Source organism: Hypomesus nipponensis, chromosome 1, assembly GCF_054491055.1.
Source record: "Hypomesus nipponensis isolate SF chromosome 1, ASM5449105v1, whole genome shotgun sequence".
Taxonomy (NCBI): Eukaryota; Metazoa; Chordata; class Actinopteri; order Osmeriformes; family Osmeridae; genus Hypomesus; species Hypomesus nipponensis.
In genome coordinates this window covers 7954623-7969675 of record NC_140361.1, presented here as the reverse complement: position 1 = coordinate 7969675, position 15053 = coordinate 7954623, and the positions used below count along the sequence as shown (strand labels likewise).

Below are 15053 nucleotides of genomic sequence, written 5' to 3'. Positions count from 1 at the left end.
TACACATCTCAGTCTTTTAAATGCAACTGGACAACGCCACAGTGCCTTCACATGGCAATACATTATATTACATCCCTTAAACGTTAGTATTTTTTCTCTTTACAAGGTAAAAAATATAGAGAATTAACAAAGACGACTTTTGCGAGATATGGCCATTCATGTTCGTATCTTGAGTAGTAGAGTAGCAGTTGTAGTACAACCGTTTTGTGTGTGTGTCTGCGTGTGGACATTTCAACAACTGCTGAGAACAGGAAGTGATGTCAGAAAGTAAGGGGATTAGAGGTTATTGCTCTTCTGTTGACTTTTGAGCATCAAGTGAAACGTGGACAAAGGGTGGCGAGGGGTTCTCAACTTTTTTTGTACAAGCAGGCCAGGCAAAGGGGGTAGGCAGCTGTGACATCGGGATGGGGCAAGGGTCACTGATGACACCATGAGAGGGGTACGTTGAGGCCAGGTTGGTGTCAACCACAGGTGAGGTATTACAGATCTACAACAAGAAATGACTTTTACACGCACAATACGAGTATGTTACAGTCACGTGTAATGTTTGAAGACATCCGGGGTCAAAACTCATAAGGATCATCATGCATGTTATCGACGAGGTATATCAACAACCAATCAATATCAGGGATCAAGGGTTGAGGGAGCAATCAATCAATATAGGGATCAAGGGAGATCATGATCCACATTGATCTTCCATTCTCTTTCATAGAGGCTGACTGAGGACAGAGCACTGGATGAAGTCTGTAAGACCTGTGAGTATGATATGATAGGCTAGCCGCTAGAGAGAAGAAGGAGAGTAAAGGGGAGGGAGGAGTATACTGTAAATCACAGACAAGAGGGAAGAAAGAACCGGAAACAGATTTGGGCAAAATGAAAATAAGACAAAAACAGCATCACTTTCCTCCACTGAGATTCCATTCCTCCCAAAAGTCTTCCAGCAGATATCTCACAGTCCTTGGGAAGCTCGACGAGATGAAAGCCTGACTCTACGGGCGTGAAATGGACGCCCATTACCCACAACCCCCCATCCCGTTAAATCATGGGCTAGATCACCGCTTGGCACGGAGAGACACCCCCATCTCACTGGGGAGCCCTCCCTCCCTCCCTCGGAAGAGCTCAAATAAGGGAAATGAGACGAAAGAGAGAAAGAGATTGCACTCTAAAAGTCACTCACCCCGTCCCCGGTTTGAGGTTTAGAGATGGCAGAGGAGGACGTGAGTAGGCAGAGAGAGTGGGGGAGAGAGAGAGAGAGAGAGAGAGAGAGAGAGAGAGAGAGATAGACAAATTCACAAGGGACGGCCTGAACAATTAAGTGAATTTGAAGTTGTGTGAGAGTGCACAGACGGGGTAGTTTACCAGCAATAGAAAGATAAAGGGGGCAAAGAGAGAAAAAAACACACAGAGAACGCATCTGAATGTGAACAAGCAGGGTTGACATGTGATAGACTGTTTTTTAATTAACTTGTTTTTCTGGTAATAATCTCTGTCTGTATCAGTAGGAAATGGTGACATTAGAGCTGAGAGGGTGACTGAAGCTGGAGTGGAGCAGAGATGTCTTTGGTGGCCTGTAGAAGGCTGGGGAGGAATGGACCAAATTGAATATCACAATAGATTCTTTATGTAAAAACCATCTGCCCAGAGGGGTTAGGGTCACACTGTTAAAAGTGCAGTGTAACAGTCCACCGCAAGAAGGTGAGTGACACGGCATAAAAACAACTGATAAAATAGTGCCTCCAACTCAACTCACAGTGGAACCGTGTGATGAGTAGCCAAGGTTGTTTGGATACCAAAGTGAAATTCCACTGAACCTTGTATTTGTGTGCTTTAACCATCAGTAGGCCATCCTTCAAACAGATTTTAAATGTTCACAACCAGTATTAAAGTAAGAACAGATGCCTTCTGGTGGTCTGGTAAGAGTAAACAAGGTAGAGACCTCGTAAAGAGATGAACTGATGACACTGGACTGAGTTAACTGCCTGTTTCACATCTATAAAAATGCATAGAGTCAGTCACTTACTACACCTAAGTAGCTACAGAACCTCAACTCCATCACAAAAAAAGCCTGCTGAAGTAATTTTTTCTTGTATTTTTTCTTGAGACGGAGCCTGACACTTTTGTTTACTCCTTTTTCAAAGCTAAAGCATAAAAAGCGTTCCCCCATGCCCCTTTCTTCGTGCTGGCTTCTGAAAGCACGAGGTTATCCCTCATGACCGGTTCTCTTTTTATGGATAGAACAAGAGGTCCAGGATCAAGGCAGCGTCGATAGGCTGACATTTCCCCCAAACCAGAAATTGAATCTGAATAAATAAAAACACGTGTACGTGTTTTTGGGCCTAAAGTAGCAAATTTGATTTGTACTCTTTGCAGCTAAGCGGCAAACCTCCTGTGTTTGGTATTGACAGCAAACTACCACCCACAACCTTGATGAAACAAAGCAGCAAATTAAGATTCGGCAGCAACAAAAAAAGCAAAGACTACCGCGGGCACTGGCAGCAAACTGAAGCGGAATCATATATCCTGTCCATGCCGCCATATAAATGATCATAGCCGGCCAAACCCAACCTCTTGTTCTCAGTGGAATGTCGAGGAGGGAACATGCAGAAAACACACTGACCATCCTTCTCTGTGACTCAGGGAAATCTCTGGGTCTCTCAAAGACATCAAGATCCACAATCCTCCTGTAAATCAAGGGAACATATAAAGAAGGAACACCAGACATATCACACACATGGCACACAGGGACTCAATTCAATGGAAGTCAATGGCCTCAGTGCTATAGTCGTTTTGTGTAGAACATTGTGACGACTTCCTTGTTTATATGTTCCTTGTTACTGAGAACATTTCTCAAAACTCTGGAGACTGACGACAGAAACATTCTAGGACAGAGAGAGAGACGGAATCTGGAGCCTCGTTAGCCAACCTATTTACATCCAAATAGTCTCTGGTCTCATGTTCATACCAGAGGCTGAGATAGAGAGGAGGCGAACAGAGAGAGAGGAAGAGAGGGGTGAGGAGAGGAACCAAGACATAGGAACGTTACTGTAAGTAGTAGTCAAGAGTCTGTAGGTTTAAGTTGACAATAGAAGCACAGCTCAAGAAGAAACGGGACAGTCTGAACGGAACAAGTCTCTGTTGAAGGCAGGAAAAAGAAAGGAATAGAGTGATAGAGAGGAATAGAGATAAGAGGGCAAGAGGGGGAAGAACTGCAGACTGAGGGGAGGAGTGGTGGGTGGGGCAGAAGTGAGATTGAATTGGCTTCAGGTCTGTGTAGAGGAAACGGAAGTCCCTAGTCGGTTGCTGAGAGGACGGATGGAGGGCGGAGCTACCAGACGTAGCCAATCTCGTCATCCTTGTCGTCTTCCTCGTCCTCGTCATCTTCAATCGTTCCCCGGGGGTGGATCCGGCCATGCCTCTGCTTCTGCCGGCTCCTCCCAGTCTTGGGTGGCTCCTCCTCCTGGTCGTCGAGGAGAATGACCGCGCCACCACTGCCAAAGTCCCCCGAGGTCTCCTGGTCCTCCTCTATGGAGACAGAAGGACAAGCAGGTCAGTGGTAGAGACTGACAGTAGGCAGGCATGCAGACAAAAGGTCTCAAATACATAAGTTATTCAGTGTGGCCTTTGTGCAAACTTTTCATCCCACCACTGTACTGTTATGTGAGCTTAAGCACTTTGATTCAAGCAGTTTGATTCAACATCCATCTAAAAGCTTGTAGCGTTAGAAAAACACCATCCTTTAAGTCCCTAATACAGAGGAGGGCGTATCACAGCAGCCAAGGCAGACAGAGATAAGACTACACAGGATATTCAAAGGTGTCTGTATTGCTGAAGAGAGCTTGCATTAGCACGCACACACACACACACACACACACATACACACAGACGCACACACAAACACACATACTCACACACACACACACACACACTCACACACACACACAAACTTGCACACCAGTCACACACACACTTGCACACCAGTCACACACACACACCAATGCTAGAGCCTGAGTTTAGCAATTGTCAAAGAAGATTAGTTCTCTTGTGCCTTACATGTATCAAGATGCAAAATACACACTCACACACTTTCTTTCACGCAGTGTTCAACAACACAACAAAAACAAATTTGCTTTGATAGCAACAGACCGAAGACTTAATTTGACTCCCCACACACATCCCCCCCAAACCCTCACACACACCTTTAGTCAGGGGTCGTGATGCGTCTACAAACTACCTACTTATTCTGATACCTGCCACGTTCAGCAGCATCTTTAAAGCAGAGTTAAGCGAGTTGCCTCCAGCTCCCAGATACCACAAGCAGAGCTAACACACACACACACACCACTGCCTGCAGAACACCTGTATCAAAGAGCAGCCACACAAAGCCCTCCCGTCCACCAAAACACAGGTGGGAGCCTGGGCATAGGGAGGGTTTGGAGGCCATTTTGATTCAATAGATGTTTGCTTGACTTCTCAGAGATAGAGAAAAAGAGAGATTTTTGTGCATGAGTCTTACCACAGGTGGGGTTGCCCTGTTTTCGGGAGCCGGCGATCTCATTGCCATACTTGTCGACGCACCAACACTGACCGGTGCTGCCATGGCACTGGGTAGGCTTGAAGTATCCTTCCTCAGAACAACGAGGAATATAGGCCCCTGGAGAGAGAGAGACGGAGAGAAACAGAAGGGGTGTGGGTAAAAGAGAGAGAGACAGAGACAGAGAGACAGAGAGAGAGAGAGAGAGAGAGAGAGACAGAGAAGGAAGAGGGGAAGGTTGGTGAAAAAGAAAGAAGAGAGAACGAAGACAGAAGACCCAAAGAGAGGGATATAATGAGGAGAGAAGACAAGGGAACACAATTAAAAGCTCTCCGGTGATCAACATCAGAGGCAGTAAAACCCACATCTTCTGTACGGCTCTCTCTCTCTGCCCCTGGCTCCAGGTTTCTTGTGTATTCAGAAGCTGAGGCTGGCGATCAATTACTACCTCTAAGGCTTGGAGACAACAGCCATACATCCTGCTTAAGGCAGACTAGTCACTTTCAATAACGACACACACACACACACACACACACACACACAGGAGTGCAAACACACATGCAAACACACACACACACAGTCAAACGCATGCACAAAACAAACATACACACAGCCACACACACTCCCAGACACACACCCTCCATCTCTTTTCCCTTCATATGACCCAGTCAAAGACCATTTCTCACTGTGTGCTTTGTTTGGCTTGAGTTATAACACTATTATGTAGTAAATGAGGAGCCATGGGCACAGGGGACAAAAAAGGGACGTGAATGTGTGTGTGTGTGTGTGTGTGTGTGTGTGAGAAAGAGAGTATTTGTCTGTGTGTTTTTGACACTAGACCCAAACAGGTAGTGTCATTTGTTGAGGCATTTGCCATTGTAGGAAGTTGAGTGGTATGATTGATTAACAGCTGTCACTCAAGATGACTGACCAATGAGGCTCTTTCGCCGGCCCTGAGCCTGAATCTTGTTCATCTCATTCTGGCAAGGCAGACCTGCAAAACACACACATTTCACACATGTCAATTTCAGGTGCTTTATTGGCATGCTGAGAGCTCAGTTTAAATACTGCAAACAAAAATAAAGCATATAAACAGTGAATGTCACCACCACTATGTATGTATAATTTAAAAAACAATATTTGCTCTCTCTCTCTCTCTCTCTCTCTCTCTCTCTCTCTCTCTCTCTCTCTCTCTCTCTCTAACTCTCTCTTCGTCTCTCCCTCTCCGCCTCCATTTCTTTTCTTTTCTTTCTTTCTTTCTTTCTTTCTTTCTTTCTTTCTTTCTTTCTTTCTTTCTTTCTTTCTTTCTTTCTTTCTTTCTTTCTTTCTTTGTTTCCCCTCCCCTCCCCTCCCCTCCCCTCCCCTCCCCTCCCCTCCCCTCCCCTCCCCTCCCCTCCCCTCCCCTCCCCTCCCCTCCCCTCCCCTCCCCTCCCCTCCCCTCCCCTCCCCTCCCTTCTCTCCCTCCTCATGTCTCCACCTCTCTCACCATCAGGTTTCTGGAAGCAGTAGCACCACTCATTGTTGGACAGCTTCCCGTCCTTGAAGGAGTCGCAGGAGTTGAACAGCGGCTTCATGCACAGCTCATACTTGTCCAAGTAGATGGCGCCCAGCTCTGATTGGTCCAACAGGAGGTCATAGTTCATGTCTAGCTTGTTGAACATCCAACCCAGGGAGTCCTTACAGATGGGAAGAATGCTAGTGTCGAACCCTGGAGGGGAGATTGGGATTGGGAGGGAGGGAAAGAAAGAAAGAGAGAGAGAGAGAGAGAGAGAGAGAGAGAGAGAGAGAGAGAGAGAGAGAGAGAGAGAGAGAGAGAGAGAGAGAGAGAGAGAGAGAGAGAGAGAGAGAGAGAGAGAGAGAGAGAGAGAGAGAGGAGGGGCGGTGGGCACAGAAAAAGACATAGAAAACAAAGGAGGTTGAGAGAGAAAGAGCTTAATTTGTCCATGCATGCTTACTCATTCTCTCCATCTCATATGAAGTTAGTTACGAGAGAGAGATAGTCTATGTATGTGTTTGTGAGAATGTGTGCTGAAGACAGAGTTCAGGCTGGGGACATATGTATGGTGTCTGGGGTTGAGTCAGAGTGACTTCCACGTTCTAAGGGGTGCAAGTCTGTGTTGACATTTTGAAGGGAGCGAAATAGGTTGCTGTCTTCCCCATGAGAATGGCAAAGAGCAACTCTGACAGTTAGCATTTGATGTATCATTTAAAAAAAAGACATTAGGGACATACTGTCAGACACGCACACACACACACACACACACACACTCACAAACACACACACAGGAGTTACTCACTGCCAGCTGCAGAGTCCATGTTGGAGGATTTGAGATCTCGGTTAGCATCCAGGTGGAGAACCCCAAACCAGTCCTTCAGTCTGGATGCCAGGTTCCGGAGGTCTGCATCACTGCAGGCTACGCACACACACACACACACACAAACACACACACGTGCACACAAACATATACAAACACAAAAGTGCAAACACACAAACACAAAGGGAAAGATTTAAGGTCACCAATGTGTGTTTCAATTAGTCATCAATAGAGATCATCCCCTCTGATCCTCGTGTCTACTTTCCCTACTCTGTAATCCCTCTCTCTTCTACTCAAGACATAGACTGTTTAAACACACAGTACCCAAGAAGCTAACTTGTGTTGCGCTGCTAGTTGTCATAGGAACACAAGCTGTCAAACCTTTGTTCCTGTGTAAGCTGAGGAGTGCATGTGAGCAGGTGTGTATGTGCGTGTGTATGAGTGTGTGCGTGTGTGTAAACTTCAGTGATATTATCTCTACTTTGATCAACAGACAAAGATAAGCAAATAAAGATGAAAGCACTGAGAGAGAGATAGAGAGAGAGAGAGAGCAGCATCTTCTAAACTGAGACAGAGTAAAGCAAGAGGAAGAGGATGGGTTTGAAACAGAGAGAAAGAGACTATGGCCTGATAGAGCAGAACACTTCACACATGAGAAGGAGAGAAAGGGAGAAATGGAGGGAGAAAATGGGGGGATGGAAAGATAGAGGAGGAGGGAGAAGGCAGGAGTGTGATGATGAATGGAAGCAACACATTCAGCCTGTCGCAGCCTCATCAAAGATGACATCTCACAGGTAGCCAGGAGAGACAGGTAGCCAGGAGAGACAATGCCACAGACTGCTCTAGCCCTCTGACACACACACATACATCCTTGGTAGACAGGCTCACACTTGACACAGACAAACATGCTCAAATCCATTTCAACCCTTGAAATCCATTGCTGACCAGATTGATTAATGGCAAGGTCAAAGGGCAATAATCCAGACTAGCTGTGTGTCTCTGTGTGTGTCTATGTGAGTGGGCCTTAAGTTACACTGGAAGCACCCTAACGCTCAACACTACAGACTGTTTATCAAGCTAGCATGCTACAGTAGAAACATTTAAAGAATGAATGCCAACACAGGGATCCTTACCAACCAGTGTTGGAATTTATTGAGACCTTTGGCACGTTCATTCCACCCCCCCCCCCCCCCCCGCATCACATTTAGAAAAATGTTTCCCCATCGCCCAAGCTCAATCATTCCTCAACCTGTTTTCCTTGCTATAGTACTGAGAAAGGGACAAAACACATACACACACACACACACACACACAAGCACCCCCACACACCTCCTCTTCCTGGTAGATGGGGTTGGCTCAATGTAATAGGAAGTCTTTATCTAAAATTGAGGCTGTGGATTTCAGTGGTAAGGTTGTTTTTTTTTCCTGTAGACCTGCATGAGTAACAGTCAGATTGGGGAAGGAAAAACAAGATAGAGGATGTAATTCTATCTATTCACTGCACCTCTACAGGAACGAGTAACAATATCTGTATGTGTGTGTGTGTGTGTCAGAGCTAAACCAGAGATTGTCAATCGTTTTGTGTGTGTATGTGTGTATTTGCGAACTTTGTGCTAAGCCAAAGAGCAATATCTTTTCTGTGGGAGTGTGTGTGTGTGTTTGAACTCTATGTTAAGTCGGAGAGTGATACTGGTGTGTGTGTGAGATTTTGCAGAGAAAGATATCAGGTGTGGGTGCTCCTTTGTACTACTGTATACAGTATACTGTGTGTATATAGTATGTATGTATGTGTATATATATATATATATATATATATATATATATATATATATATATATATATATATATATATATATATATATATATATATATATATACATACATACATACATAAGAACACACAAATATGGGGAAAAATGTCTGTGTATATATATATATACACTATATATACACACACTATACTGTATACAGTAGTACAAAGGAGCACCCACACCTGATATCTTTCTCTGCAAAATCTCACACACACCAGTATCACTCTCTGACATAGAGTCCAAACACACACACACACATTGAATCCCAAGTTGCTCCCAATAGGCAAGTTAAAGTATTGCATGGCAGCTCTGCCATGCAAGTATGTGTACACCTGCAGGTGTGTAAGTGTGAGTGTGAATGGATGAATGAGAGGCTAGACATTTTAAATGCTTTGAGTGCCACTAAGGTTGCAAAGTGCTTTAAAAATGAAGTCCATTTACCATGCAGTCCATTTCCACACTCAAACATGTCACACACACACACACAAACCAATACACTCATGTCTTTACTATACAAAGAGTTACAATTGCTTAGATACTTCCTCAAACCCACTCTCTCTCTCTCTCTCTCTCTCTCTCTCTCTCTCTCTCTCTCTCTCTCTCTCTCTCTCTCACACACACACACACACACACACACAGACAGATCGTGGAGGCAATTCCGAAATTGCCAGGGATACCTGACAGCATTGGCATGGGATTCCATTAACCCCGCCCCCTCAGCGACAGAAGAGAGGGGCGGACAAATGACATCTATCTAGGACAGAGAGGAATGGAGAAGGGAGATAGTTTTTCCACTGTCATCATATGGTGTGTGTGTGAGTGTGTGTGTGTGTGAGATTGAGTGGGTGAGACAGAGAAGGAAAGAGACTGTGTGTGTCTGTGACACAATGTGTATGTGCGCACCTATCGGTTGGAGTGTGCGTGTGTGTAGGTGCATGTCTGTAACAGTGTGTGTGTGTATGTGTGTGAATGAGAGATAATGTGACCCTCTCGGCATGACCAGTCAGATAACATTCCGGGGTATTCTTCATCTCAGCCTGACCAGCAAAGACGCCAAGACAGCATCCCCTCAGAAAAAACACCATCCATCCACTTCCACAAATATAATCTGTACTCCGACAGAAATACCATCTATACTGGCCCAAGTACCATCTGGCACCTGGCAACCACAGGGTCTCTCTCTCTCTCTCTCTCTCTCTCTCTCTCTCTCTCTCTATCTCTCTCTATAATTGAAGGGGCTTTATTGATATGAATTATTAAAATAAACCATGTTGTCAAAGCAGTCCACAGTGAAGAGACAAAACATACGAAAACATCAAAAGCCAGAGGAGTCAGTGGTCACTAGACTTAAGTAATAAACTTAAGTAACAAAAATAGAAACCAAATCATGTTTTTTTTGTAGACTTGGGTTGCAAAAATCTATTCAGCTGGAAATACACTGAAGAGACATGGCTGCTTTATCTGTGTCTTGCATCTCTTATCACACACATAGGAAAAAGACTAGCTCTGTCCACCCCGAAACCCTCAACCAGATTACATACACAAACTTTCTCTCCACACACACACTTTCTTATCTCATGTACTCCCTCTCTCTCTTTCTACCCTTCTCTGTCTCTTTTTCTCATCCCATCCCTCTTTCAGTCTCTTCTTCTCTCCTGTGTGAGGTTTTAATCTGCTCCTTCTGTTGCCGTGGCAGCCACCTGTGCGATGTCCTCCCCTCCCCCTCATCCCCCTCTTCCACAGGAAAACAAATACATCAGGTGGGGGAGAAGTATGGCAAAGATAAACAAATGAAGAGAAAGACAAACCTGATCCAGAGCCTAGTCCCTAACTCCAGAGAGTCAACAGAATGACTATAGAGGTCACACAGGCTCATGTGACCATGATAGTGTGTGTGTGATGGAAAAAGAGCAAGAGAATGCATATACAGAAAGATAAGAGGAAGAAGAGACATATAATGTGTGTGTATGCATTTGTGTGTGGGCGTGTATGTGTGTGTGTGCGCATGACAGTGATGATTTAGAGGGGCTGTATGGGACCACGGGTTATCAGCACGTCCTCCATGCAGGCGGCCATAACAGAGGAACTGTCATCATCTAAATAAGTGATGGGCTGGGGAACAGAGCAGAGGAGGGAGGGAGGGAGGGAAAGAGGGAGGGAAAGAGGGGGAGGGAAAGAGGGGGAAAAGAAGGAGGAGAAAAAGTTGGAGGAGGGAGTGGTACAGATATGTGGGAGAGGAGAAGAGAGGGAAGAGGAAATAGGTTATAGATGGAGGAGGGGAGAAGCGAGAGAGGGAAACAAGGGGGCAGAGAGGGAGGAGGAGAGGGAAGAGAGGGAGGAGGAGGGAAGAGAGGGAGACGCGAGAAGGAGTAAGAGAGAGGGTGAGGAAATTTGTTTATTTGTTGGTCTGTCTGCCTGTGTCTGCAACACACTCACGTACTCACACACCTTGGTTTCTTTCATGTCTACAAATACAGATTGATGAGGAGCAGCAGCGCCAAAAACAGAATAAAAAATAAAACCATCTCATTACTGGATGTGAGGAAACACTTGGGAAGAAAAGATGCACCAAGACAGCTTATTACTCAAGCTGGGACTCTTCTGTTTCCTCTCTCTGTCTAGTGTGTATGTGTGTGTGAACGTGTGTGTGTGTGTGTGTTTATCTTCATTAACCCCACAACCATTTAGTGAAATGAGTGTGTGTGTGAGAGAGACAAAGTTGCTCTTCACACTGGGAGGATAGAGAAGGGGCCCTTGGACTAATGGACAGGCTTTCTCAGAGTGATTAGCACTGCCACATTAACACAGAGGATAATGGTATTTGTTTGTTGGAACTGTGTCAGTTTGTGTGTGTGCATGCTTGGTGTGTCTTAATGTTTTGAGGTAGGGGTAATGGAGTTTCATTGATTAATGCTTCACATTTAAATCCCAAAACCTTAAATTGGGGGCATGCATTCGAACACTCTTTCTGTCCCCCCCCCCCCCCCCCCACACACACACACACACTGCCTAATCTCAAGACCAGGGCTATTTCCCCCTTTTGACTCTTGGCCTTCTGGTCTAATCAGGCTCATTTGAATCCCTCAGTGTCTCAGCTTGTAAATAAATGAGACGCACATGTGAAGGTGACTCAGCGCAAGCTCACATCGCTCTGAACGCCAGACCAGCTCCTGACTTATTCATAAACGTCATTTTTGACTGTCTCTTCGGAGAAAGAATGATCTGGCCAGGTTGGAGGAAGGGAAGGAAAACGGCGGCACTAACCTTGAGACGACAGGCTGTGATCACACTCAACATGAAAGGGAGGGATGGAGGAGGGGAAGAGAGGACACGTGAAGTGGGGCGTCAAGTAGGTGGAGACAGATTGAGAAAGGAAAGAAAGAGGTATATTTTGTACCTTTTTCTTTCCTCTCAATCGTCCAGACTGCAAAGCTGCAGTGTTGCCCCAGAGAGAAAACAGAAACATGAAGAAGACCTGTCTGTCTGCAAGGCCACACTCGTTTAACCCTTGGGCTGCCTTCGGGTCACAATGACCCTAAGGTTCACAACAACCCATCCTTGTGCTGCAACAACTTTACCCAATACAAAAACAAATAAAAAGCATTTTATTTTTTTGCTGCGGGGGGTGTGAGACAGCCCAACGGTTAAAAGAAAATGCTTCACTTTATTTTTGTAACACGACGCAACATGACGGTGGATCAAAATGACTGAGGGGGTCACAATGACCCAAAGATAACACAAGGGTTAAGACATCCTTTGGGAGTGATGTCTATTGGTTCCAGCATCTTCTATCGTCAAACCAGTCTATTTAGAATGTCTGAACAAAACTATGGAACCGCTCCATTACAGAGTGATTATCTGAGTAAGTATTGAACAAATAGTTTGGGTGTCAAAAACAGGTTTTACAGAAACCTCTAAGTGACTCAACTAGGCAGAAATGATGCCCCCAGAGAGAGGAGAAGACAGGCTGACAGATGTACTTTACTCAGTCTCACGGAACAATTCATGTATGCTGGAATATGAACTGTGTGCTGTAATTAGCAGGCAGGTGAGTCTTTGTGTTTTGAGTCTTTCTGAGACTGAGAGATGGGGCTGTGATATTTGTAACACACATTCCAAAGTGGGCACGCACGCATGGACGCACACACACCTCAGAGCTGACAGCAGAGCTGAGATTAGTAACAGAGTCGGGGGTGGGGGGGGTGTGGATGGGGGGATTGGGGGTATAATTACCCAGTTCTCTAATTTGACTGCATCAGTATCCTTCACATTGTACCATGCAGACGGTCGTCACGGCGCCCCCAGGCCGAGGGTAACCTGACGGGAATGAGTGGTGACAGCCGTCGCCAGTGCCGCTGCTACGCCACCCATCCACGCTGTCGGGTGCGTCGGCCTGATTCTCTCTGCCTCGCCTCTCCCAGACTCCTCTCTGGCGGCGTTGCATAGGGCTCCTCTGTGTGTGTGTGTGTGTGTTTGTGTGTCAGCTGTAACTACAGCTCCCCTTATAAAACATATATAGCAGACCCAGCCACACTGTTCAGTTGCCCGGTATTGTTCACCATGACAACCGCATTCATTTAACAACTGTTCTGTCATTTCTATCCCGAGGAGCTGATGCCCAAGATAGCAACATGTTCTGAAGGAGTCGGAGTGTGTTGAAGCTATGTTGGAACCAGATGGTGCTGTGAACCTTCGGTGCTCTGCTGAGAAAGTTTGATCTGTCCTTCCTCTGCCCTGTCCTTCCTCATCCTCTTCTCTCTTCACCCCCTCCTCCCTGCCTCCCTGCCTCCTCCACCTCTCCATCCAATTTGACCTTTGCCTTCACTCTTCTTTCTATCCCTGAGGAGTATATGTGTGTGTGTGTGTTGTGAGTGAATATGTGGGTGTTTGCGTCCATGTGTGTGTGTTGATATGCCGACTGTCTGTGTGTCTGGTGTCGGCTTAAGTGTTTGTGTGTGTGCATGTGCTTGTATGTGTGTGATGACAGGCTTAGCTCCTCTTTACTAAAGAGGGTTAAATCACACACGTTCACACACAATTCAATGATGGGGGGGAAGGAGAGAGAGAGGAGGGGGAGAGTAGAGGAGAGAGAGAGGAGGGGGAGAGTAGAGGAGAGAGAGAGGAGGGGGAGAGTAGAGGAGAGAGAGAGGAGGGGGAGAGTAGAGGAGAGAGAGAGGAGGGGGAGAGTAGAGGAGAGAGAGAGGAGGGGGAGAGTAGAGGAGAGAGAGAGGAGGGGGAGAGTAGAGGAGAGAGAGAGGAGGGGGAGAGTAGAGGAGAGAGAGAGGAGGGGGAGAGTAGAGGAGAGAGAGAGGAGGGGGAGAGTAGAGGAGAGAGAGAGGAGGGGGAGAGTAGAGGAGAGAGAGAGGAGGGGGAGAGTAGAGGAGAGAGAGAGGAGGGGGAGAGTAGAGGAGAGAGAGAGGAGGGGGAGAGTAGAGGAGAGAGAGAACAAAGACAACCTGCCGACGTGTGCCATTGTCGAGTAGTGTGGGAGCTGTGGCCAGGACAAATTTAATTCAGCCAGGGGATTTAGCCCATTCACCGGCCACTGATGCGCCCGCTTTGTAAGCCTATCTCTCACACTAGCGCTACGCTAATCATCTAGCTGAGGGTACAGAAAACCCATTCACCTCTGCTAACAATGGCTTAGCATTGCTAATTAACTCTACACATTAAAACACCAGAGGAGAAGAAAATGACTTTGACCAAAGAGTTCCTCTTTGTAAGAACGCTGAAAAGAAGGCACAACTCATAGAAGGATTTACAGAAAGCAGAGGCACGCAGCGTTGTAATTACAGCGCCAGCTCGACTATTTAGCTAAATCCTTCACTTCAGCAAAGAACAAACAAACGGCTAATTTTGATAGTAAGCAGGAGACATAAAAAACTGTTAGATAGGAGCATTATATAAACACCCCAATTAAGAAAGACATAAAACACACGGACGCACACACCTACCATGCATCATTAGTAGCCAATTAAACATGCACATGGATGCGGGTCATTTAACATTTTTTGGTTTTATTTAAACAGCAGAGAATTTTATCCAAGCAACAAAAAAACTGTGCATGTGCTGGTTAAACTATAAGTGTTACGGATAATCAAGGATTAGACTGTATCGGTGCACAGTTCATCTCTCTCTGAGCCTCCCTGGGTCTGTCAGTCTCGCTCTGCCAGCCCTGCCTGTAGGCCAGGTGCCAGGCACAGGTGTGCCCACACCCTCTGATACCCTCAGGCCTAAAGGTCAGCGAGGGGTTAAACTCCAGCTGGGCCTTCCCAGCATGCACCTCTGTCCCCATATGGCCCCGGAGTTCTGGACGAACCCCGCGCCCAGAAAGGAGGTGTAGGGGAAAATACTGGGATAGAACATGAAAGAGAGAGAGAAAGAGAAAGAAAGAAA

The 15053-nt window shown here is 46.1% G+C and overlaps 1 protein-coding gene across 1 annotated transcript; it reads right to left on the bottom strand.

Annotated features, from left to right (window-relative positions):
• Positions 1-1383: 1383 nt before the first annotated feature.
• On the bottom strand, positions 1384-14952 carry spock1 (SPARC (osteonectin), cwcv and kazal like domains proteoglycan 1). The gene is made up of 6 exons (XM_084697934.1): positions 14883-14952; positions 6829-6945; positions 6018-6239; positions 5463-5525; positions 4514-4651; positions 1384-3522 (listed from the first exon to the last, which is right to left on the bottom strand). The coding sequence occupies exons 1-6, from the start codon at positions 14950-14952 to the stop codon at positions 3326-3328; spliced, it is 807 nt and encodes a 268-aa protein (XP_084554060.1). The 3' UTR covers positions 1384-3325.
• Between the last annotated feature and the right edge of the window lie 101 nt (positions 14953-15053).

Excerpts from the sequence above, each read along its gene's own strand:
- spock1 (XM_084697934.1), bottom strand. The coding sequence starts at position 14,952 with ATGGGGACAGAGGTGCATGCTGGGAAGGCCCAGCTGGAGTTTAACCCC. Across the intron at positions 6,240-6,828 it reads CATGGACTCTGCAGCTGGCA|GGTTCGACACTAGCATTCTT; the intron begins GTGAGTAACTCC and ends TCTCCCCTCCAG. Across the intron at positions 4,652-5,462 it reads CCGGCGAAAGAGCCTCATTG|GGGCCTATATTCCTCGTTGT; the intron begins GTCAGTCATCTT and ends CTCTCTCTCCAG.